General features: G+C 32.1%; 3 protein-coding genes and 1 long non-coding RNA gene across 4 annotated transcripts; 2 read left to right on the top strand and 2 right to left on the bottom strand.

The window, feature by feature from the left end:
- Positions 1 to 1,619: 1,619 nt before the first annotated feature.
- LOC148307832 (uncharacterized) lies at positions 1,620 to 4,879 on the bottom strand. The gene is made up of 2 exons (XR_015837776.1): positions 3,738 to 4,879; positions 1,620 to 3,228 (listed from the first exon to the last, which is right to left on the bottom strand). It is a non-coding gene; the product is annotated as an uncharacterized LOC148307832 (long non-coding RNA).
- Positions 4,880 to 8,310: 3,431 nt separating this feature from the next.
- Positions 8,311 to 9,712, top strand: LOC148307831 (uncharacterized). Its single transcript, XM_088262743.1, has 4 exons — positions 8,311 to 8,600; positions 8,681 to 8,780; positions 9,290 to 9,394; positions 9,470 to 9,712. The coding sequence occupies exons 1-4, from the start codon at positions 8,311 to 8,313 to the stop codon at positions 9,710 to 9,712; spliced, it is 738 nt and encodes a 245-aa protein (XP_088118869.1).
- A 1,077-nt stretch (positions 9,713 to 10,789) lies between these two features.
- AP-2sigma (adaptor protein complex 2, sigma subunit) lies at positions 10,790 to 15,132 on the bottom strand. Its single transcript, XM_088262735.1, has 3 exons — positions 14,996 to 15,132; positions 14,696 to 14,845; positions 10,790 to 12,687 (listed from the first exon to the last, which is right to left on the bottom strand). Exons 1-3 carry the CDS (start codon positions 14,996 to 14,998, stop codon positions 12,412 to 12,414), a joined length of 429 nt encoding a protein of 142 aa, XP_088118861.1. The 5' UTR covers positions 14,999 to 15,132; the 3' UTR covers positions 10,790 to 12,411.
- A 118-nt stretch (positions 15,133 to 15,250) lies between these two features.
- Positions 15,251 to 24,896, top strand: Mink (Mitotic spindle and nuclear protein). The gene is made up of 5 exons (XM_088262723.1): positions 15,251 to 15,428; positions 15,511 to 17,190; positions 18,372 to 18,509; positions 19,527 to 19,757; positions 23,986 to 24,896. The coding sequence occupies exons 1-5, from the start codon at positions 15,407 to 15,409 to the stop codon at positions 24,279 to 24,281; spliced, it is 2,367 nt and encodes a 788-aa protein (XP_088118849.1). The 5' UTR covers positions 15,251 to 15,406; the 3' UTR covers positions 24,282 to 24,896.
- Positions 24,897 to 25,210: the final 314 nt, after the last annotated feature.

Below are 25,210 nucleotides of genomic sequence, written 5' to 3'. Positions count from 1 at the left end.
TTTATGATCTCGTCTTTAACGACATATTATGAGAGTTAAATTTATCCCAGAAAAAAAAATTGTGTATGTTATAGATATCTATTATTCTGATACCATAATATCATTACCCAGGTTTATTTTCCTTGCAGTATGACCTTTTAATCATTACACTTATACAAATAAAATCACTTATAATTTACCCGTATTTCTTTATAAATCATTATTGGATCGAATTATTTAAAAAATATTTTGAAAAATTTGTAATGCAAGCATGAGTCATAAAGATGAGTAGGTATTTTTAAATATTGTGTTATTGTTTTCTTACAATAATGTTATTTGTATAGAATATCTGACTATTTTTTCGTTTGGCAAAAAACAATATTTGTTTTCATGTGCTATTTATTACTAATGTACACAATCATGAAATGACGCATGTGCATTATTTTTCAAAGTATGTGATACAGATGTGCAGATGGTGACATATATATTATTAAGTTTAGCGGTTTCAGTTGTTTATTTTTAATATACCTGGCCATGAATACTTTGTAGCATATTCACACATCTCGTGTAAATATTTGTATATAATAATTACTTATTGCCCTGGAAAATTATTTATTTGGAGAACCTTGACATTGTGTATGTACCCATCCCTAGCAACATACGTACTATCATTCACCACAAGCCACAAAATCAGCATAATAATTTTATATACATAATTATCAAATTTTAAAGATTGTTTCAAAATATTATCTTTTAACCATTTATTGTTATGCAAAATATTACGAATTAATTCAACTTAATTAAGTTCTATTATTTTACCATCCAGCGTAATCAAGTATTCATAAATCCCAAAATTTTATATTGAAACCATAACTCAATCCAAAAAAATATATTGTGGATGCCCTCGCCCTCTCTCTCTCTCTCTCTCTCAGATGACTCTCGTCCAGTTAAAATCAGCTTCCCTCTTGTACAGATTTGTCTAGAGTGTAGAGTTGATATATACATCTTTGAAAAATCTAATGCAATATGTGTGTTGAATAAAAGGCAGAATATTTAACGTTACACAAGTGTATAAAGTAATCTCTTAAGCCAGCCCAATGCCAAGTCGTTAGTCCTGGGATTTACCTATAGACTTCCATCTTCCGTATAAAAACGTTAGATTTAGATGAGACACCTATATACCATATAGATGTCTCATCTTGAGACGATATATTGATATATCATCCGATCCAGTGTCTGATTGAATAAATAATAAATAAAAATCTTTTTTTTAAATTTTTCATTCCTAGGTCAAAATTTAAAAATGATTATAAATACGGATATAAATTCCGTTAAAACTCCATTACGTAGTTTTGTTTTGTTTCATTGTTCAAAGATTGATTTTCAAAAATTCGAAATTTTATAGATTGCAGATAAAAGTAATTCCTGTAGAATGTATCACTCAATTTTGGGTGCTTTGCCAATTTAAAAAAATCCTGTATCCTGTATAAATCCTTTTATTGGAGTTCCAATTTTTTATCGGAGTTCCAATTTTTACACTAATTTTAGCATGATATTGTAGAACAAAAATATCTTTACTTTTTATTAATAATATTTTTATAATTTGTAATTATTTTTTTTATTTTTTTACAACTCATACGTTCATATGTATGTTCACGTATACGGTATATTATGTACTTACTCGTAGTTATTTGTTTTATCATAAATTTCAGCATATAAAGCCATTACGCTAAATGTTAAAACATAATTATTTATTTAGGTACTTATTATGCTGATTTGTAAAAAAGTAGAAAGCGTAAAATAGCGGTTCTACCGACCAATTTTTATTTCTTGTACTTTTCAAAAAAAAAAGAGTAAAATAAGTATTTTATATGCAATATATTGATGATGTGGTTTAATGAGTTAATAAATCCTATAAAATTAAACACACACACTCCCGAAAAAAACCATAGCTGGGATTAGGTCATAAAGATTTGTTGCATTCCCCAACGTCAAATTGACTATATAATCTAGGTGCGGCTTATGCAACACTTAATTTAATTTAATTGTCTTCTACCTAGTTAGGTGCAACAACACAAGACACTCTTCGACACTACATATAACTTCCACAAGTGCGGCCGCACAAAGCCTCGTTCCTAATAAAGGCTTCGCGCGTCTTTTTCTCTAAATTCTAAAATCCTATTTAAAGTTAAGCTATACTGAAAGCGTTACTATCCTCTCCTCTTCGACGATTTTTTTTCGGATGAAAGCAAGGCTGGAAAGCAAGGATTTTTATGTGATGGCATGATTTTTAAAAAAATCAAAGCGTCTGTATAAGTAATAACGTATATATAATTAAATTGTCCGCCTCCGTAGTGTAATGGTCAGCACGCTTGGCTACCGTTCTGGAGGTCCTGGGTTCGATTTCCAGGGGGGATGAAATGAATTTAAGTGATTTTTTCACTCTAATATTTATTCAATATTACCTTGGACTGGTACCCGAAGCGGAGGGCTGATCACCTTTCCTTCGTGTGTTAACGATCAAAATAACACTGTGTTTGTATAATGCAGTGCCCTATGCACCATTGCGGTGCGAATAAGGGTTTGAATTGAATTGTATATAGTTAATAACGTCTTTATATTCAATAATTGATTGGTTCTTCCATATCATCTATTCCTATCTACTTAGAGTTCGCAAACTGCCTCTAGGGTCTTGTATAGGCTGCCAACTCCCTTGCATCCTCCCATATTAGGTCCGTGTCACGAAGTTCAAACGATATCTTCCGGCGGATTGTCAACAGTGGACGTCCTGGGCGGCGGGAACCTGATGCTTTGTAAAAGAGGCAAGCTTGATTAAGGCTCTCTGGGGGAATTCGAAGTACATGAGCTAGCCAACTAAATTGCGTTTTCAACGCCGTATTTCCTCGTTCTCACGGAGTCTGAAAATCTGGATGTCGAAAGCTGAGTATACGGCTACTCTGGACCCTTGTAGAGTGCCATGTCTCACAGCCGAATAGGAGCGATGCTAGCATTATATAGGTGGCATTTGGTTTTCACCGACTATAGATCCGATTTCCAACAGTTTTTATCCCATTGAATGCAGTACCTGCAAGATCTAAACGCATTCTCAGAGGCTGCCATTTTCTGTTGTGTGCAATCCCAAATACTTAAGACTTTATTTTAATTATATTGAACTACATAAAATTCTATGATTTTATATAAATTGCCGAGTTACGCAGGACGATTTTTTTTTTAAAAGAAATACTTGACCTTTTTCATTTTTAAAAATGAAAATGGTATTTTCTGGCGTTTCTCATGTGTGTGATTATAATCCAGGATTCGGATCTCACATACTAATATAAGAGTTTCTGCTTAGTAAAAAGCTTCTTTACATCTCACCAATAGATGTCTCTAGTGAAGTTCTAGTGATTCATGAACAAGGTTTCAAAATTGGTTCATATATATAGAACTTCCAAGAATTTGAGTAGTGTGGTTGTCAATAATGGGTAGAATTGGTGAATGTTACACGTGTGTAAAGTAATCACTTAAACCAGCCTATGACGGTCGTAAGCCCCGTAAATGCCCAGACTTCCATATTCTTCTTCACCTTTGATGAGATATCAAAAAATAATATAGAAATACTTGTTTTATATCATTTAATAGATTTATATTATCCACTGACACTTTGTGATGTAATTGCATTTTAATATATTATTAGATTAAAACCAATATTATATATATATTATATATATAGATATAATATATTATTAGATTAAAACCAATATTTTACAAAAATACTTCAATTTTATACTATTTCTACGAGCCTAATCGGCTCATAAATAGGTATCAAATTGTGGTGGAGTTGGTTCGAACTCACAAACTCTGACTGAAGAGTCCACCACACTAACCACGGGACCACAACCCGACACTTACCAATAAAGAGGTTACATAATCAATAAACTCCCACTTTCAACAGATTTCATAGTATCGATGGTCATAAGGTCAGCATGTTTGCGTTTGTTTTTTAGACAATCTCTAGAATTATATTGGACCGATCTATAATATCGACGATAGTCGTCAAATAAATAAGTTTAATCTATCAGACCAAATTTCGTTTTATATCATTTTCAAAAACGTACATCAACAAAACCCGATGCGGAGGGCTGATCACCTTTCCTTCAAGTGTAAACGATCAAGATAACACTGCGTTTATATGAAGCAGTACTCTATGCACCATAGGGGCGCGGATAAGGGTTTTATTATTTTAGTATTTTACATCAACAAATCTAATAACATTTAAAGATTGACAGTTATAACACTTATGTACATAATATTTTACTCATTACATAATAGGCAAACGAAATTTCTTTTTGTCTAAAGAAACATAACAGAAAAGCAAATACAAACCACGACATTATCCCAAAAACATCTTTATTGATTATATTAGTGGCCGTCAATATTTAAGAGCATATTCAATAATATACTCTGCATAACAGTTCATAAAAACATATATCAGATAATACATATACATGTGGAAAAAAAATATGTATACAGATGTTTTGAGAAAGTTGTACAGAATTCAGTTGATTGAAATTTACTGACTGACACACTTCACAGTTAAAACTTATGAAAAAAAATATATATGGGGAAAAAAATACGTATGAAAATGTTTTACGGGCCACAGATTGAGTACGGCTGCTCCAGACTTCTCTTAAATAATTATTATTTGTGGTTTTTCCAGAGTCTTGATCTAAAATGTTGATAACGCCATAATCGTTGGGTAATTTAGCATTGTACAATTACGTTTTTCGATATGAAGAATCGACTGAATTGGAAAATATAACCGTTATCACAAGACGCGCTTGATACACAGGTGTTATCTTTCTCCTCTGTGAAGGGACGGCTAGCGGAGTAATTAACCTGTGCCGTGTGCAAAATTTGTCACTGGGCACCAATAACAGTGCTGGATCTAGGTATTTAACACAATAGTGACGTGTGCAAAACATTTTTTATTAGGTAGGTATGTAGACATACCGTCAAAAAAATTAAAGCGTTTAAAATGTGACATTCGACCTAAAAATGTCATAGACGAACTTCGTTACAAATGAAGCTATGCTAGAAATGTTCCACAAAGATAGAGAACTCCTGGGTTGAGATTCCATACGAAAGATAACGCTTTAACTACTCAATGTATCCAATTTTCACTTTCCTTCCTTATGTATATATTTTATTAATAAATTATATCAATCGAATATTTACAAAAATGTGTGGGTATTTACATATATTTATTGTTTATTTTTTTATTACCTGAATTGTATTTCTTTATAAATAGTTTCTCCATTGGGCTCAAATCATGCGAACCTAATAGCGAACCTATTTCCCTAATTATGTTCAAATTATAACATACCTATTTTCTTTCTACCACCGTAGTAAAATATATGGATATATTTAAATTTAATATCAACAGAAAATTTAATTTAAAAAAACACGTTATGGTTGAATTATAAAATTACGCCTGATGCTACGCAATATATTAACAGATCTTCTATTCTCTTGCTTCCTTCCAGGCGCCATTACTTTTTGGTTGTGGACCCGCGGTTAGTTTCGCAAATTCGGAAGCTCTAGCTTCGATCCCCTCTCTGCCATAGTTTGATTCCTATTTTCAAACACAAGCCGTTAAAGCTTACCTGAGCAAAGAAGTAATTTTTTTTTTTAAGATCGGGATTCTGAAAATTGTCGTGGCAGTCAACGCGATAAAAATTCATAAACATAATTAACATTTTTTTGCAGAGACCCACCAAGCCATATTGTGTGTCTTGTCGGTGGAGTTATACGTTTTTTATCTTTTTTATCTATTTTAACATAATAAGTATATGTACACAAAAAAATTCAAAATCAAAACTATTTTACAATTTTCATAGTATTAACACTTGATCATTTGCCCATTCCTTTATTTGACTTTATTCCATATTTTATTTTGACCTCTTACTTCCGTCGGCAGCAAATTAAAAATGCTCATTAAAATGATAATATTAATTCGGGCCTTGTCGAGATACAGAATTTTTTTTAAAACGTTTTGCACACGACACCAATCTAAAGTACACATGGATAATTGATATTTCTTAAAATATTATTCTTTATCGATGATTGGAATGCGAGACCTACCGTAACTAAGCCTTTGTAATTGATTATCTTTGAATTAAGTTTCATATTTCTTTTTTATTAAATCAGCTAAGATGCGAAGAACATTATGTGCATTTTTTTTCACAGCAAACTCAGTTGATTTCGTTTTCTGTTTTTATATTAGTTATATAATAGAATTATATAAACATTATTCTGGACTGGTAATTGAAGCGCAGGATTGATCACCTTTCACTCGTGTATTTGACGATCAAGATAACACTGCTTCTATAGGATGCCGTGCCCTGTGCACAATTGGATGCGAAATAATTAATAAATACAGGCACCGTGGCGCAGTTGGGTAGACGCTCGACTGCGAAACTGGCGTCGCGGGTTTGATTCCAGCCAGTTGTAAAATAAATTCAAGAAATATGTATTTTCAATTAGTCTGGGTATTTGTGATGTATTTTTCACATTTACCCGCCCTACCTTTATTATCCTACCTGCAGACAAGCCTCTTAAAATATGTTGATATATGTACATATATTATATAATACCACTAATTATTATGCTACCATATTGTAGTCTTTTAGTATTTTCTTACAGAACTGATCACCTTGCTTTCATATATTTGATGGTGAAATGTCATTGCACAGATCTAATTTACTGACCAATGAACCATTGAGTGTAAATAAGAGTCATAAAAAATATGATATGGTATGGTAATATTATTTTTTCATTGTTATTCTATTTAAATTTCCCCATATTTAGGAAATCGTTTTATATGTGTAATACAAAAACGTACAATAAAATAGCAATTCCCTGATATTTTTATTATGCAAATTGGCCCATCAATCAATTATATTTGCTTGTGTAATATGCAGAAATAAAACAAGTCATGGAAATTCACTTCATACAGAAATTCAAAATAAAGGATAATATATTTAAACCTCATAATTATTATTGTGAGGTGTTTTGGCACGGGGTAAACAGTAGAGTTGTTGGCATGTACCCTGTTATTGGCCCTACTAATTTCTGATGTAACTATTGCAAAAAATTAAAATATGCTATTTAGAAGGTGAAATGAAAATACTGTTACAAAATGAAAATACTGGTACAAAAATCATCAATCGTCTCGCCACACTGGTGTGGCCATACTCATGGACAAGTTAATTTCATGTAGGTATCTCAATTCTTAGATAACACTTAGAAATAAATTTAAAGTAATAAAAATGTTTAATTTGTAGCATGTTATTTATACCCCAAAATGTAAATCATTTTACTAGAATGCCAATAACTGGATGTGTCACTTTTTTTTACAGATATATTTAAAGAAAGGGTTTTTATAATCGTGTTTTTTCTTACATCTTTGAATATGTTTGACTGATTAATATTTTACATTAAGGCTAATCAAAAACAACAATAACCACAATAACAAAAATATTTAGGGAAGTTTTAGACAATAACCACCCCATTTACCCTTCTTTCAAGACTGTACGTTTTCCCATTATGAATAAAAGATACTCAATTTTCACAAACTTCTAATAAAAATATTTCTGACAAGTTGATTACAAAGATGGTCTATAAAGAAAAGTATATTATGACTTAAGATGTCAATATAAATGCTTCAGTCAACCGATGAACGCTCATTTTTGAGTCTGGTTGCAAGTTATTTGTCCAAAATATTGGATATACATTATGGAAAGAGTCAAATCATTGTTTATTGAAAAAGTCAAAAATAATATTGAAGATTTTGAACTAACGCAGTACACTGATATTTATAAAAGAAGCTGCTTCGGGTTGATGGTTAATGGCGTTCTACCTATGAATAATTCCGTTACGGCAAAAGTCTGGATGCCAATCAACTTAATAATACACGCTTCAGCCATTTACGTTCTCGTATATGCAGCTATAATAGACATTAAAAATGAAGATTTCACTGATGCAACTAGACAATTCGCCATTCTATTTCTTTTCATATATATGTTCATAAAGGTGTTCACTTTGGTGTTTCATAAAAAAACATTTGCATCCATAATTAAAAGAATCGATGACGACTACAAATATGCAAATAAATACCTATCTGAACGAGAAGTCAACATTGTGAAAAAATATGCTAGATCCGGTTTATTCATCCAAAATGTTTGGATGTTCCTTGTTATATTTGTTGGATGCATATTCCCAGTTTCAGCAGTGATGATGAATATTTACTCTGCAATTTTCGATGAGACAATGAAAAAAAACATGGTGTTTTATTGCATCATGCAGTTTTGGGATGATCGCAAGTATGACACTCCTATCTACGAAGCTTTCTTTTTGTATGAAACCTACATTTGTTTCGCTACTACACTATTGTACTGCGGATTTGATCCAATTGTTCCTATAGCTTCACTCCATATATGTGGCCAGTTGGAGGTGATTAAAATTCGCATAATGAAAATTTTTGTTAATAGCAATGATACTATCGCTTGCCGTAATTTTGAGTTAGCCAGTATAATTCAAGATCTACAAATTATATATAGGTGAGATGTTTGTATATAAAATTCATTTAAAATATCTCAAAATCCACAACAAAAAATATGTAGTAATTGCAATGTTTTAGTCGTGTTGAGGAATTGAAGTCGGCATCCACCGCAGTTTATGAAGCAGTGTTTTCATTCACTCCACTTATATCGACTGTCGCAGCTTTTCAGTCTTACAGTGTAAGTTTTAATAACAATGTTTACAGTTTAAAGAGTCACTTAGTTCATATCTGTGTATAAAACAAAAAGACAGATAAAACTTATATATTTTCAGAACTAATTTATAAACTGCCATCCTATATTATGTTTTGCCAGCAAATTTAATTCATTAACCTTCCAGCGGGCGCGTTGAGAAATTTCCGTTGAGCGGGCGCGTGTCATAAATTTGATGTCATCAAGTTTTCTGTATGTAAATTGGGTTTTCTTTAATAATTTATGATACGACTGTTTTCAATAATTCCCAAAAAAAATATGAGTTATTTTAATTATAATTTATGAAGATACAAAATATATAAAATTGATCACCTCAAAATTAAAGTTTTTTTTTTAGTTACAACAATATAAACTGAAGCAAAAACATATAAATTTTGAAATAAAGTTTGCACAAATCGACATATTATTATAAGAAAGTAATTTGGTGCGTCTAAACATATTTATGTGAGAGAATCCTATTTATTAATACATTTCAGATGCTGAAAAATGGTGAACTTCCGTATGAATTTACTTTTTTCACAGTCGCTACCATAGTTCATGTATTTATGCCAAGTTATTACGGTGATCTCCTCTTAGAAAAGGTAACATAAATTTTTTTATACAATCTCTCAGCCCAATTGATATGTATCGATAAATGTTATTTTTTTTGTTCAAAGAGTCTCTCAGTGGGGAAAACGGTTTACTCTTGTGGCTGGGAGAATTCTACTGATAAGAAAGCTAAAACAACAATATTAATGATGCTCATGAGGTCACAGAGGGCCATACAACTGTCAACTATGTTTAAACCAGTGAACCTTACCCTATTTTCTGAGGTAAGACATTTGTATATTAAACATTCTCTGGACGTAAATGCCCTATTCAAGCAAAAGTCGCATACTCATAAATGGCATTCTTTCTGAGCCAGTAGCATTAACTGGTTTCGTGCCACGAGCGCATTAACGCGCTCTCCAATTCCGTGCTTCCCAGGCCATCAAATCCAATTGCAATCTCTTTTAATTAGAATATATAGAAACATCTATTAGAAAGATCAAAAAATACTAAAATATTACAATTTACCAATATTATCAAAGTTAGTCATCATTCTAAAAGGTTTCACAGTTTTGTTGAAAAAAATCACGGCCTGCTGGGTACGGCTATATTAATACATACCATCCGGCATCGAAAGGGTTAAACGACATCATATTTACGTTATTCAGTTGATGATAAGCTCACAAAATAGATTCCACAAAGATTAACCCTTTGCCCGTACCACATACAGGCAAAAAAAATGGGCCTTAGCGGATTTGCCTGTACCTAATACGGATACAAAAAAATGGGCCTTTGCAGATTTACCCCGTCGAAGAAATAGCTTAAACTGATTTTACTGTATTATTTTGTGAGCTCTATGTCTATGGACTGTAATGGACTATGTCCCCCAATGTCAGTGGTATGTTAGTATATTTCAAACATATCTTAATATCAAATACTTGAAATTAAAAAAAAACCTTTCATTTTCCAAATAACATAATCAGTCAATAGGGTCCTCTCTAAAAGCGCCTTTAACTTGGCCCAGGACAGGGAGGAATAGAGGCGAGGAGACCACAATGCTCAGCACTGAGCGGTAAAATAAATATAGTAATTTTTCATTCAACGTGGATAATATAAATCAATCCTCATATATCTTTAAACTCCGTATAATTGCTTGAACATTGCCATCAGTAGTTGACAAAAACAGTAATATTATTCCAGGATAAAAAATAATCTATACTTTTAGGTGTGCCAACAATCGTGGACCATGTTCAATCTTCTTAGGGCTGTGTTTGAATAGGTTTGCTTATTTTACAGCCCCATTGGAAAATGGTGGCATTTACATACTCACTTAAAATGATAGAAACTGTACATTTACACCGACCAGTTTCTTTTATAGCACATTAAAACTATCTTCACCCAATTTTTTGAGGCAGGTAGGTACCTACAGTAATAATAAAATAAAAATATATTATTTAAGAAATATTTATATTTATTATACATTTGATTATATAACATAGCTTCATTTAAGAGTATTTATGGGTAATTAATGTATTATGAGTTCCCGAATTGATATATTATTTTTTTATTTCTAATAAAGTTTAACTGGAACTAAAGATAATCCCATTTACTTTTGGTCACCAAATTTCCTAGACACAATATATACCAGTATGCTATAATGACATGAAAGGACATTATAAATTAAATATTACAATTGTACGCATCAAACTTTTTGTCAAAATCATGAAGTGTAAGTACTCAGTAGGATCGAACATCAAAGGAACTTTAAATATATAAACTATTTGATACAAATGTGGAGGGGCCTATGAAGAAAACGTCAAAAAAACAGGAGCTCAATTACATCGGTCTTTGGCAAGTTACTCGACATTTCTAAAATCTCAATCCCAAAGATGCTGCTATTCCCTCCTTAAGGAATGATGTAATGAATGATGGTTTATTAAAATTGAATCTTCAAACAATTTTTAAATCAATGGGATTTTAAGGATAAAAGTAATTAACAAGTTATTAAATCATTCATAAAGATATCTAATCCAGCGTCCATTTAAGCATTCAAGGGCTATATCCAATAACTTCGGATGAAAGATTTTTTATCTTTTATTTTACACAAAAATTATTACCGAGGGAAGTATGTGTGATGGTTTTGGATTAATGATAATTAATAAAACACGTAGTTTTACTAAGCATTCATCAGTATTCAACAAAAAGGGTTATTTGAGTGTTGAAATCACTCAAAAAACATCTTCAATCACTAAACATAGCCCATATAGATTTGACATCCTTGTGACTATCGGGCACAAAGAATAATTAAATAATATTTGAATAGTTGTCTATTATTGTAATTTTGTATGATAAATTAATCATGCACGAGCCAGCATATTAAGAGAGAGCCTGGGAAAGATGTATGTATGTATATATTCGAGAATGTACCCAATATAGAGATTCCAATGTAAAACTAAGTCAACACCAACAAATCCTTATAATAAACAGAGTGCATCTATTACGTGTACCATTCATCAATGTAAATCCTTTACTAAAACATTCTAAATATTACATCATATTTAAATAAATATTTATATAAAGGAATGAGTTTTGAACACAAATCAGCCTGTTCATTCGTAACATTGCTAAACATAAGATTAAGAAATAATTATAGTATTTATGTACATATATCGCCTAGTATAAAGTATGTATCTATATTATATAACTAAAGAAACAATGCGCATTTTATTATATTCCGACATACTACATATCGTAATTCAAACTCCATCTAATAAAAACAAAACTAACAGAACAATATATGAGATTGAGAAAATTCAACTTCTGTTCGATTACATTATTATTTTAATGAGTTTATAGAGTGATTGACAATGCAAGGAAATAAGAATGAAAACATTATTTAACATAGCAAAAATCATTGTAAATAATTTGTGGATAACATTGAAAAAATTAAGAAGTTAGTAAATCAAAGTGATGGCACATTATTGACACGTGTAAACGACTGAAATGTAGTATGTCACATATACAACAAGAAAACTAATTAACCGCTACTTAACAGAGCAGAAAGCATAATTTACTCTAACGAATTTAACATCAATAGTTGTTTGAGGACTTTAGTTTGTGACGTTTCCCGAATTTCTCCGGCCAAGAACATCTCATCCACTACCGTGTATACCTTGTAGAAGTTGAACACGAGGTCCAGTTCGCACACATTGTGGAAATATTCATTCAGGACCTCTACGAAATTGTGGATGGCCTCCAAATAGCAGAGGTTATTGTCGTTAACGTCCACACATATGCAGAAATACAGGCCAGCGTATCGTCTATACACTATCTTGAAATTACGAAACTGAAAGCAAGAGAATAATATCATAAATTGGAGCCACAACATTATAATAGATTACACATGGGTTATAATACAAGATCGAGCCATAAAGGTGTTAAAATGGTGTTGAATGACTAAATAAATGTTAAAACAATTTTCATGCTCCGACCAACACTATGAACACTCCATTATAACAACATTCAATATTTTTCAATTACATCATCATTGGGAGGGAAAAAGGAACTTAGTTGTACAAGATGAGTTGCATCATTTATCACTAAAGGTTCATTTGCCCAGTAGTGGCAATGGCGAGCAGCGGAAGCTCCCATTTAAGAATGAATTTCGCGAGTTGTTTAAAGAATTGCTGTCATTTTTTAAATCACTTAATTATATCCCAGAATTAGTCAACAGTTAAGAAAGCAGAGCCATATGGTTGAATCCCTCAGAAGTGGCATAATCTTAATACATAGTCGAAGTGTTGGTATTGTAGTAAAACTTTAAATATTTTCACATCTAACAAATCATGGTTGAAGCAAATAAAGTAATTCATTCATAAATGGAAGTCCCCGCCACTTGCCATTACTAGGAAACTAAACCTAAACAGCAAATGAAGGAGCACCTAAGTTGGTAAGTCGGGACTCATGAGAGGTGTATGAAAAGGGAGTAAAAATAATTGTGAGAAAAAGATATGTGCGAATCGATAACAATTCACAAACATTTTTCTAATGACTAGGCAGCATCATCTGTTTCATATCTATTATAATATGACAAATTAAATTATTTATTTATTTATTTATCAATGCCACAAATGCCTTTTGCATAAAGATATTTTTTTCATTCTCATATATATTTAGTTGCACAAAAGAGAGTAAGTTGTAAATACATATTACTCATTAATATTTTTTAAAATAAATAAAGGTTAATAGAAAGAGAAATTCAAGTAGATAAAAATATAAAGTGAATTTTTTTTTTAACTATATCTGTGTAATTTTAAATGATGTAGTCCTAAATTCTACAAATACATACATATATTGGACTTATCCCCTTGATTCTTGATAAAGGGATCTTTATGGAGATTATTTATAGATGTCTCGCAGAGACGAAGCAACCTTATAGGAAGGGAATTATGGGTATTTTTATTAACCAGTGAGCCAGTGAATCATACAAAGAATCAACCATTCAACTGCTTAGTGCAGTGGTTCTTAACCTGGGTTCGATCGAACCCTAGGGGTTCGGTGAGTCAGCCTCCCGGGTTCGGCAGAGGCGAAACACACACCCGACTTGTACAATATTATGAAAAATGATACAACGTGTGACATATTAATTTGTCTAAAAGATCTAGTATAGTATTGGAAAGAATATATCAAATATCATGAAAAATGATACGACGTATGATAAATTCATTTATCCAATAGATCTAGTATATTATTTGAAAGGAATATATAAATCTAGCAATATTTTTTTCCAATTAAGGGTTCGGTAAACCCGCATATGAAACTGGGGGGGTTCGGTATCTCCAACATGGTTAAGAACCACTGGCTTAGTGTATCTTTGATCGTGAATGACATTCACTCGAAATTGTAATTTGGTCTCTCGGTGTGTGTATTTGAACAGATCATTTAGATTCAGTCGTGGCTAATGACCTACATCTATTGATGATCAGCCTTGTAAAATGGAACAGATTGGAGGTCATTTCATAATACATGCAAAAATAATTTATAATATTGAGTATCAGATACCTCGATATAAAAAGTTAATCAGTATATGAATTCAATGGTTCCTCCATATACTTATACACTTACTGTTTAATAAGATAATAAGTGTAATATGGAATGTAAACTTTTGTGATAAACAATTTGTTATCTTTGAATTTTATTGCAGTAACATGATAAAAATGGTGTTCCCGCGAAATTACACACGCAATTTTATACGTAAATAAATGTGTAACCCGTTATTTAGAGCACAATATTCACATTCAAACTACAATCCTCAAAATTATTAACGGAAGAGGAAATCAGCAATATGTACTCACTTCTACAAAATTTGTGTGCTTCGCATCTCTTACTGTAACAACAGCGTGGACTTCTTCTATAAGTTTTTGTTTCTCGTCATCATCGAAATTCATGTACCATTTCGCCAGCCTAGTCTTCCCAGCACGATTCTGGATTAGTATAAACCGAATCTGAAACAATTGAGATGTCAAAATTTATCCATTAGACCGCAAATGGAAAGAAATTGTATTAGTAATTTCCAGAGCCAAAATCATACATTGTGATGATTCGTATTAAAATTAGGCTTTAAATTTGTATTAAAAAAATCACTTATAACATACCATCGCGATCGATTTGACACTTCTTCAACTTCAAAGCGGCGCTGACGTACGCACGCAAAGTTGTTAACGATTGGTCGGAGAAACTCCCTAATCATGACCAACATTAGAAAATAAAATTATTTCTAGCTTTTGTATCTGTCTATGTGTTTAGGAACTTAACTAACCAGCTTAGGCACCTACCTAGAAATGCGCTACATATTTTGTTGCAAAATGGCAATTTTGATCTATGGAAAAGAATTCAAAATTCGAAAAAGTACGTTTCGCTGTGATCTTTTGTTTGGGTCAGTTTGGCTGTTGGGCTTAGTGACATTTTCCGAAAAACATCAATATTGCGCATCTTTTCAGAGTTATGGCACAAAATATATTTTAATTTATTTCATTCTACTGCAGTTTAACGCATTGACGTTTAAAATGTCTACTAGATCTACAAGACGTAAGCAAAATTTAAACATTTATCGAGCCGTAATCTGGATTTTAAATACAAATGTAGATTTTTATTGTTTTGTTGCTTTCAGGAGGACCTTGCGTGTCAGCTATCGAAAATGTACAAGAAGTTTCTGTGGTGGCCAAACAAGCTTCCAATTTAAAACGGTCTACGCGATCACATAAACCGGAGAAAAATCCGTTAATACTTCTTGAAAACCAACCTGATGCCGTTAACATTTCGCCCGTCACCAAACCGAAATATACCAAGAATGCACGCTCTCGCAAGGAACCTGCAAACATTGACATGATAGAAGAAGATATTGCTATCAATAAACCCCGGAATAAAAGTGTCGATACGAAAGTACCCGTTAAGATTTGCACTCGAAAATCTAGGAGAAATAAAAATGTGGACAATGCTGAGCCTTGTACAGAGACTGTCGCGAATACATCAGATCAAGAAAATATATCACCAGAAAACGAGGAAATTGATAATGCTTCTAGTAATGAAGCGATTAAGAAAACGAAACTACCCAGGCGTGGAAAAAAGCCAAATATATCTTTTACATTAACAGTCACACCAAATGACGATTTTAGGCCCTCCAAACGAGGCTCTTCGGATGGAGCAGCGAATCACGTCGTTCTATCCGCTCCCAAGACAAGGAGAGGAGCTAAGTATAATGGCAAACTTCCTACTGAAGTCGGTTCACAGGTTATCAGTAAAGGCCGTAAAAATAAAAAATCAAATAAAAAAACTTCCGGAAAAAAAATATCTTCTGCTAATACTTCTCGAAACCTCTCGAGCGTATCCAGCGAGACAATGTATCACTCAATTGAACCCGAACCTCACCAAGATGATGCCAGCTTTTCATCTGCAAAAGACTTCGATATATCGGATAATAAACACTCTTCACTCATAAACCTGTCCAAATCAAATACATCACTCACAAATATATCACTTACAAATACTAAAAAAATAAAATCGGGTTCTTTCAATGCCAATCAGTCCCAGGTTCTAAATGAAACATTCCCAATTTTAGTTGATGATTCTATTTCTTCCGTTGAGGAAAGTTCCTTTAATAAGAAATCTTCGGCAATCGTTGACATTTCTTCTAAAAAAAATTGTTTACCGGAGGCGCAGTTCATGACAAGGTCCAAAAACAGTCTGAGGATATCCGGAATTGAAGAATTTCCCCCCGTGAAAGTTTCGGAAAAAAGGACCAGAGGGCTTAAACGCGAAGGGACATATACAAAGGAGGTACTAGTGCCTGACATGAACTCTACTTTTAACAAAAATGTGGACATTTCTCACGATCAGAGCAGTTTCTCGCGCCGCAACGTGTTTTCCGCCGCTAGCCCTTGCAAACTATTTCCCCGAAAAGAGTCTTCGGGTATGAACAAGAGTTATTTAGGTGTCAACAGCACATTCACCAGGACACCTCCTAAAACATTATGCCGGGCAATATCTGTCGGGTCAGCCGGCCGAACACCGATGCCGCCGCTTGACAAGTCTCTCCGCAAGAGCAAATTAACAGAAGAAAGATCCACTCCTGCCAGACCGACCCCATTAAATGTCACCCACTCTCTGGAGAAAATCAAGAAACAAGATCCTGTATCAGTTGAACTTGTAAATGTTTCGACGAGCAAACCTAAGAATAAAGTGGACTTTTGTAGCTCAAATCAGAAACAAGCATCAAAACTACCGAATGCGAGTAAAATCGTCAAATCCAACTTAAAGGGGTCTAACAAAAGTTTTGTTCTATCAAATGCAGGTTATTATATATTTTGTTTTTTATTGATATGTTTACCTTTTTAATAACAATTTATTTAGAGTGCGGGAATTTACTTTGGTTTAAAGCGAAAGAACATAGCATGGAGAGATGCAAAAAAATGGGAGATCTTAGTGTTTTTATAATTTTTTTATTTCTCAATTTGCTCAAAATCTTTTTTTTTTGTGTCGTGTTAATGCAACTTTAATTTTTTAACATATCGCTCACTCCTTTCAACAACGTCATATATCAAAAATCGACAATTTTCAGTCGTGCATGTTTTCGGAATGCCCAGAAAATGTACTATACTCCAGAAAATGCGGCATTTTTTAACTTAATATGTATTTACCCGCTACAGGGCAGAAAGTGTTGCTTTTGCATTTTGACGAAAAGGTATTGTTTAATTTTTTTTTTAATATACTTAATATTTTTCAAATGGAGAAAAAACATTCAGGTTTTACCTAAAAATCTGTTGCACAGTAAAAAGTTCAATAAGCTTCAATAATGGCTTGATATTCATATTTAATACATTTTATTATATTTTTAATCTTTAAAAACAATCTCCTGAAAAATCTAGTTTTTTTTATATTTGACGTTAAAAGGAGTGAGCGATATCTTATATGTTTTCACTTTGTTTTTTTTATGCTTGCTTTCACTCTTTTGTATATAGACATAATATGCACTCATAGATTTCAAATGGGGCACATTTATGATTGGTAATAATTTTTTGTTTCTTTACATGGCACAAGAAAGAAAATTAATTCAATTCTAGGCAGCACTGAAATTGCTCATTGAGTTTATAGAAATTATGACACGAGACTTGAGAATTAAAATAATTATATATATAAATCAATGTATAATATTTTCTTGATTATACTTGACAATAGTACTTGCAATGAATTCTTGTTTTTGTTTTATATTTTTATTTAAAGAAATTGACTGCAATACAAATAATAAAGCATTTTTAAAGCCAGTTATAGATTACTGCAGAAATGTAAAAGGGTTGGTTGTTGATTAAAACTTTATTTATTATATTAGAAGTTTTGCTTTTTTATTTATATTATCATGAATTTGTAGTAATACTGGACATGAAAATGAATTTTGAAAGTTTTTGAGATTAAAATAATAATTATCTTAATTGATACGTTATTTAACATTGTGTGTAATACATGTTTGATGTGTAGGGCCTGCAAACATAAGAACCGGAACCAGGAAACGATCGCTAACGCAGAGTGATGCAGATACCCGGCGTGGCAAGATACCCAAACTGGCCCCGGTGAGCCCGTCACGTTTAATGAAGCCCAAGACTCCCGGATCTGTAGGTACGTAGACTAGAACCGACACGAGTACATGTGGTCAACTCAACCTGTAACATGCCCAACTCCATCCGTGCTTACTTTACAGAAGAGAGTAAAAATACTATGAATTTAATCATCAAGCAAAAATACATATCAAAACACCAGAGTGTATTTTTGAAATTGATAAATTGCGCTTGATAGTTCAATCATTAAAAAAATACTCCCTTATGTAAAACGCAGATTGAAGGGATCGTGATTATGGAGCGGATGATATGTTAATTCCAAAAAACCCGCAATGATTTTAATTTTTATTTCAATTCCAACTATGGCTTGGATGTAAAAGAAAAATAAAATACCCTTTTTGCCTTTCAATTCTTACGGCAATTTTTTTTGTTTTTTTGAAAAGAAAAATATTTACGTTTTTATTATTTACAAAAACACTTCGATTTCATACTATTTCTGTGAGCCTAGGCAGCTCGTTATTAAAAATAGGTAGTAAATTGTGGTACAGTGGGTTCGGACCCAGAAACTCAAGTGTCCGCGACACTAACTACGGGACCACAACCTGACACTCTTTTACCAATTATTTTCTCATTGACTTTTTTTACTAGGTATTTTTTTAAGGAGCGACTAACATAAATAAATCATCGTAATAAGTTTTAAAAAATGTTTATATCTTGAACTAGAATAGACTACTCAATATTGTACATAATTGAATTTGAGAAACAGATTTTTCAAAACAAACATTTGATGAAAATTTTCATCTTATTTTTACAGTATCTTCACAACTCATAATAATTTTTTTTATTATTATCATCATATACATAATTACAAATTACAGATTACAGTAATGTGCCCTCACTGAGGTTTCCCATACTGATGACACGGGCACATATTATCACTATGTCACCATTTTTAATTTGTCGCTTTGAATTATCAAGATATTTAAGGGCCAATTTAAATTAAATGTTTTGCAACTCAATTTATCAACATGTGTTGCTTGGACGGAATGATTGATTTACATTTGTTTTTGTTTCCAAGGCAAGCACTTGTACAACGGAAAAGGGAAAGCGATGTTGAGCCGTATGACCCCCGCAAAGCAGACAGAACTGCGCCCCGTGGCCCCCGTGTCTCGCAGCAAGATGCCCGACTTCGCCTCCCTCCACAAGAAGCAGTTTGCACAGATGGAGTCGCTGGTGGAGAACAAGGCCAGGAAAGAAGATAGGGCGCGCCAACTGCTATTCTCCAAGACCTTCACCTGCGGACTTGAATGTAAGTCCTCTTATTTTCTTTGTACAAGACTGATTATAAGCTTGCAGCTTCACAAAATCAGAGCAATCATTCATTCTAGAGTAATCGGATGTCATCTAAAAAAATGTTTAGATATACAATGTATAATCCACATGTGTAGTTCTACTTTTTTTCTTTTTTTATATATTTACAAAAACACTTCAATTTAATACTATATCTGTGAGCCTTAGCAGTTCATTATTTAAAATAGTTATCGAATTGTGGTAGAGTGGGTTCGAACTCAGAAACTCTGATTCAAAAGTACGAGACATAACCAGGGGACCACAACCTGGCAAAAACTTAAGTAAGTAGACCTGAGTACATGATCTTTTCATTTTGATTTCTCCAAGAATCTAATCAAAAACTTCATAGGTGTACCGCAACCATACTTTACCTAACCTAACAATCAGTACACCACATAGATGCGAATTGTTGTTTTCAGCCTTTTCCCATTATGTAAAAACAATCCAGGGTTTGGATCTTGAATACACCCAAGTAAAAATGGGGTCTCTGCTAAATAAAAGCTATCTCAATTCAGCATAGATGGCTGTTGTGAACTCGTTTGTAGTGTCATTGGATTGATCACATATCTACGAGTTCCAAAAATTTTAGTAGTGTAATTGTCAATCATGGGTATTATTAATACATATTATGATAGGTATTGTCTTCTTTTGTACTACATTTCCTTTATGATTGCCAAAGATGCAATCTCATAATCAGTTCTTACTCCAGTTCTGAAAATTCTTGTAAGTATAGCTCCAGTTTGTGAGATTCTCACAAGTCCATCATAACAAATTGATAACTTCTCATAATATGCAAGACAACTTAATAATGATGAATTCATAAACCAATATGTTCTGTTAAGCAGGCAACATTCTCGATCCAAATGTGATCTCTACATTGTGATAGTCAAAAATACAGAATCAATTACATTGTCAGGTGCCAGGGAATAATAATAAAAGAAATATCAATCAAATATCTTTATTTTACAAATAAAAATATGGATGCAGCAAAATAGCTAGATTTCTTATCTTACAATTATATTTGTTAGTGAGACTAGTTGATCATACGATACAATACAGTTTCCTTGTTGATTTACCAAAGTGCCATCCGATACGAGATAGTATGGAAATGTTTTGCATACAGCAATCTATTAGCCTACTCTAAAAGGTTCTCCCGCATACGGCAATGTCCTAGAGCTACTAATTATCTCTCACTTCCACCCGTCAAAATAGACTTTGTACATCTTTCTAAAACCCAATGAATGAGAGATCAACTCCATCTACACGAATCCAGATGGAAACATTCATGGAACTATGTACCTTCGCAATTCACGTGACTGTAATATGCGTCAAATGGAATTTGCCAAAATTGGAAAGCTCGTGTTGATAACTAGCTATTTCCCTATCACTCAATATTAAAAGTATAACATCCAACACAATATGATTAATTTTATTTATTAGTAAATATAAGTAATTTACTAAATACAAATCTAACAATTCCCACACTTCTCCCATAGAAAGTACTATATGTAGGGGATGTGCTTTCTCGGTGTACAATCTCAAAGTAAAAAAATAAACATATCATTTTATACAATAGATATTAAATATTTTTCATAAAAATCAATTTAATAATCATAATAATAATATGTAAATCAACTTCTCTTTTAAGATATTAACAATAAAATGAAAACTTAAAATATTCTTGAATATAATTGGCCATGATTTTCTCAACCGGTGAAATGTTTCCACGGTGCAAAGAAATATATGAATGATGTGCAAAACTAGACTGTGAACAGTTTAGGTATACAAGAAGTTTGATTTTAATTCAATGGAGGTGATAGTGCGTACTTAAATTTAGAAATAGAATAGTTTAGTATCGCAATTTGCCCGAAGCTTTGGCAAGAAAATGTCACTGACTATGCATATAGTTTCCATCATCCTACTTTATAGTGATGCAGTAGCCTGTCTACTAGAATAGCTCTAGTCGGAAAACCTCGGAGTATAAGATTTATCCCGGACTCTCCAAATTTATTGTTTAAATGCACACAAATGTAATAGAATATTACAAACTTATATCCTAATAAAATTTAATCTTTAGACTTTGGTACATAATAACAATCCACGCAGCATGTCACACTATTTCCAATTGTCTAATTTCCACACATAAATTGACATACAAATGACATTTTAAAACCGGTATTGTACACAATTTGACATAGTATTAAATGTGCTCGAAGCAAATGTGACATGTCTGATGCTTCCACAATACAAAAATACATATTATTTATCACTCTACAATTGTTACAAAAGATTGCAGGCTCGAATAACTAAAATAACCCTATATATTATTTACAAATACAGGAAATATAATACTTGCTTTATCTAAAAGATAAAAAAAAGGGTAAGTAATCCCTTGAAGGGTAATCATTAGTCAATATCATACATTCTAATCTGAAGCAACTACAGTGGACATATCTTAAATAATCTAATCCATTTTACCTACAATCGGAGCGTAAAATTATTACTGATTCGATAACAAATCAATCAAAATCACAATCCCTAAACACATCACATCTGAAAACAAATATGTATTTTTATATCAAGCTTGTGTGATGAGAGATACTCTATTTCTAATCTCCGAATAAAAAAATGCGATCCATCAAAAAAAAAATCTGAAGAATGCAAGCGCATATTATACAGACCTAATTAAAGAACATCTCTTTAATTCAAAACTTTCTTTTTGGATTATCTCGAGTAAGCAAATAATAATTCAGTAACCTTTTTAAATAAATGAAAAAAATATTATTTAAAAAAAAAAACAGATTCCCCTTGTTAGGTCATTTTGCTCCCTAAAATATCTACATGTTACAAAATACATTTACATTTTTTTAGCATAATATTATAGTCAAATTTAATTTGAAATTACCAATTATAAATGAAAAACATTTACTAGCTTAGTTATTTTCGATTTGTATATATTCAAATTGGTCGGTATCATAAACAAATTCATGTACACCAAAAAGCAAAACCTACCCATATTTTAAATTGAAAACTGAATTTTTAAATCGCTTTATATACGCAATAATAATGGCAGTAATAGCTGTTTTATTACAAATTCATTTTCTATATTTTCACAATCCTTTCCACATGTTATATTTTTTATTAAACAATCTTATAGCCTAGTATAGTAGATGTTTACAGAAGACAATGAAAAAGGTTAATATTTCAAACACAGCTGAATAAATAAATGTTTTCAGAATTACTCATAAAATATTGCGTTCAACTTGATATATTTCATCAGAGTCTTGATACATTTAGAGTAAGAAAATAAAAATGAGTACTTGAAATATTTCTTAATAATTAAAATTCCCTAATGGTGATGCATATTTACAAATTTATTAAGCAAAATACATGTTGACTATTTTATTAAAGAAATATTTTCATCTCTAAGTCGCATATTTATAATAGAAGCATATACTTTCTATATTTAGTATTTACTGCAGGCCAGAATTCCTGCACTGCATTTTTTCTTAAACGTTGAAGATTTTATACCTCTTTTAAACTGAAGTATCTGCATTTATAAAAGGCATTGCTAGGATTTCTGGCACTAACCACCCAACCGCTACCCTTCTAAAAACATACACACTTTGCATTTAATAAAGTGATGGTGAAAAAAACTCAATTTGTAAAACCTGAATTTAAAAAAAATATATCGCATGAAAAAAAAAGTAAGTCTTATTTAAATAAATATTCTCTCTAACTACATTTATTTGTATTTTAAACTTTTTTGGGATGTAAATAACTGCTTTTAAACTGTTTTGTCATAGCCAGTTAGTTAGCAGGACAGTCGATTGGCAATCACACACCTGTCTTGTCTGTCACCAGAATTATAATATGAATAAAAAATCACAAAATAACATTTATACTAGAACCTACTTAAGGAGATATCAACCAAACAACTTGACGGCCATAAATGCAATATTGTATCAAAATATCCAGGTTAACAACATCAAACGTCCGTAAAATGACCAAATATAAAGTCAAACTGCTTATGTTACTGGTTTATGTGTGAAGGCGACTTCTTGAAATGGATTCTTAATTGTAATATCTTGGTGAACTAGCATTGCAATTGTCTTCATTTGAATGTCTCATTATAGATTTATTTTCCAATAATACGCGTTTTAATTTTGAATGTTTCATTATTTCAGCAACCAGCAAGTTACCCGTTGCGGACGACAAAACATTAGCGAATCCCTTCGCTCACAACCCAGCCGACGCGGGCTTTACGCGTTTTGGTTTCAAGCTTGCCACGAGTGCCGTAAAGGCGAGCCCTGTGCCGATTGCCAAAAGCAGCAAGAAGGCCGAAGCTCGCAAGGTCATCATGAGAGAGGAGAAGATGTCTGTTGTGGAAAAGAAGAGGGTGGAAAACCGGAACTACATTAGGGGGGTTCGCACCAACAGGAGGTTTGAGCTGCAGATGCAGTCTAGAAATATGGCAGCGTAGATATGCACCATTCTGTATGCTGACGGACCATTACTCTTAAAAACAACCTTAATTTTAGAATGATTTAATTTTATTAACATAATTATTAGTTTTTATCTTTATGCATTGACTTGTTCTATCCCAAACAATGAGTTGAATGAAATGCAGTATGGGACTGGGTTTTTAATAAAACATTTTATTATTTCTGTTTTACTGGGATAATCATGCTTTAAAACCGATGAGGGTGAATAATAAAGGCATATTACTTTCAAACAGGTGAGTTTCAAAATTAAAACTTTCCAGTTACGAGATATTCATGAAAAAAACCCATGTATATAGCCACAGTTTTTGATTGTTATTGTTTGTTTCTGGATGGATTATTATGGTATTGTGTATTGAAATATATATTACATTTCACTCACCATTGCAGGGGATATAACCAATGTGTTATGTTAAATAGTTATAAGATTTAATAAATTTTTACTTTTTTTTATTAAATCTTTTGCTTTATTTTTAAAGGATAATACTAAGTTTGCTTCTAACACAGATATATAACAATTAAATGAGGAAAACTACTTGTTGATTAGCACACATTAAATTAAATTAGACCGTTATGTTGGCATAACATTGTTTTTGCATTTTTTTTTGTTGTAATTTTAAGTATCAGGGGCGCCATTTCAAATGTAATACTAATTTGCCAAAATGAGTTTTATAAACTGAATCATCTGTGAATGTTGGTAAAAGCACCAAAGCTCTATATTCACCAAAACTTAGTGACAGCAGCCTCTGCATGATGCCTTACCCTAAAATCGCATTCATAATAATTTGAATGCTTGCTATAATAATTTGGAGAAAAATAAAGCATATGTTTGTAGTTACACATTTACTTTTCTAAAAACTTTTGCATTTTTAAACTGTATCTCTATCATTATTGGAAGGAATTAAAGTGT

Source organism: Brachycentrus maculatus, unplaced genomic scaffold, assembly GCF_059751285.1.
Source record: "Brachycentrus maculatus isolate JH-2025_06_01 unplaced genomic scaffold, ASM5975128v1 h1tg000188l, whole genome shotgun sequence".
NCBI lineage: Eukaryota > Metazoa > Arthropoda > Insecta > Trichoptera > Brachycentridae > Brachycentrus > Brachycentrus maculatus.
Note: the sequence above shows the minus strand (reverse complement) of the source record. Positions and strands in the feature narration are given on the sequence as shown.

Coding starts and splice junctions, on each gene's coding strand:
- LOC148307831 (XM_088262743.1), top strand. CDS start 8,311: ATGAAAAAAAACATGGTGTTTTATTGCATCATGCAGTTTTGGGATGAT. Junction 8,601..8,680: donor GATCTACAAATTATATATAG/GTGAGATGTTTG, acceptor GCAATGTTTTAG/TCGTGTTGAGGAATTGAAGT. Junction 8,781..9,289: donor CAGCTTTTCAGTCTTACAGT/GTAAGTTTTAAT, acceptor AATACATTTCAG/ATGCTGAAAAATGGTGAACT.
- AP-2sigma (XM_088262735.1), bottom strand. Junction 12,688..14,695: donor AGCACACAAATTTTGTAGAA/GTGAGTACATAT, acceptor TCTTGCTTTCAG/TTTCGTAATTTCAAGATAGT.
- Mink (XM_088262723.1), top strand. CDS start 15,407: ATGTCTACTAGATCTACAAGAC. Junction 15,429..15,510: donor GTCTACTAGATCTACAAGAC/GTAAGCAAAATT, acceptor TGTTGCTTTCAG/GAGGACCTTGCGTGTCAGCT. Junction 19,758..23,985: donor CTTCACCTGCGGACTTGAAT/GTAAGTCCTCTT, acceptor TCATTATTTCAG/CAACCAGCAAGTTACCCGTT.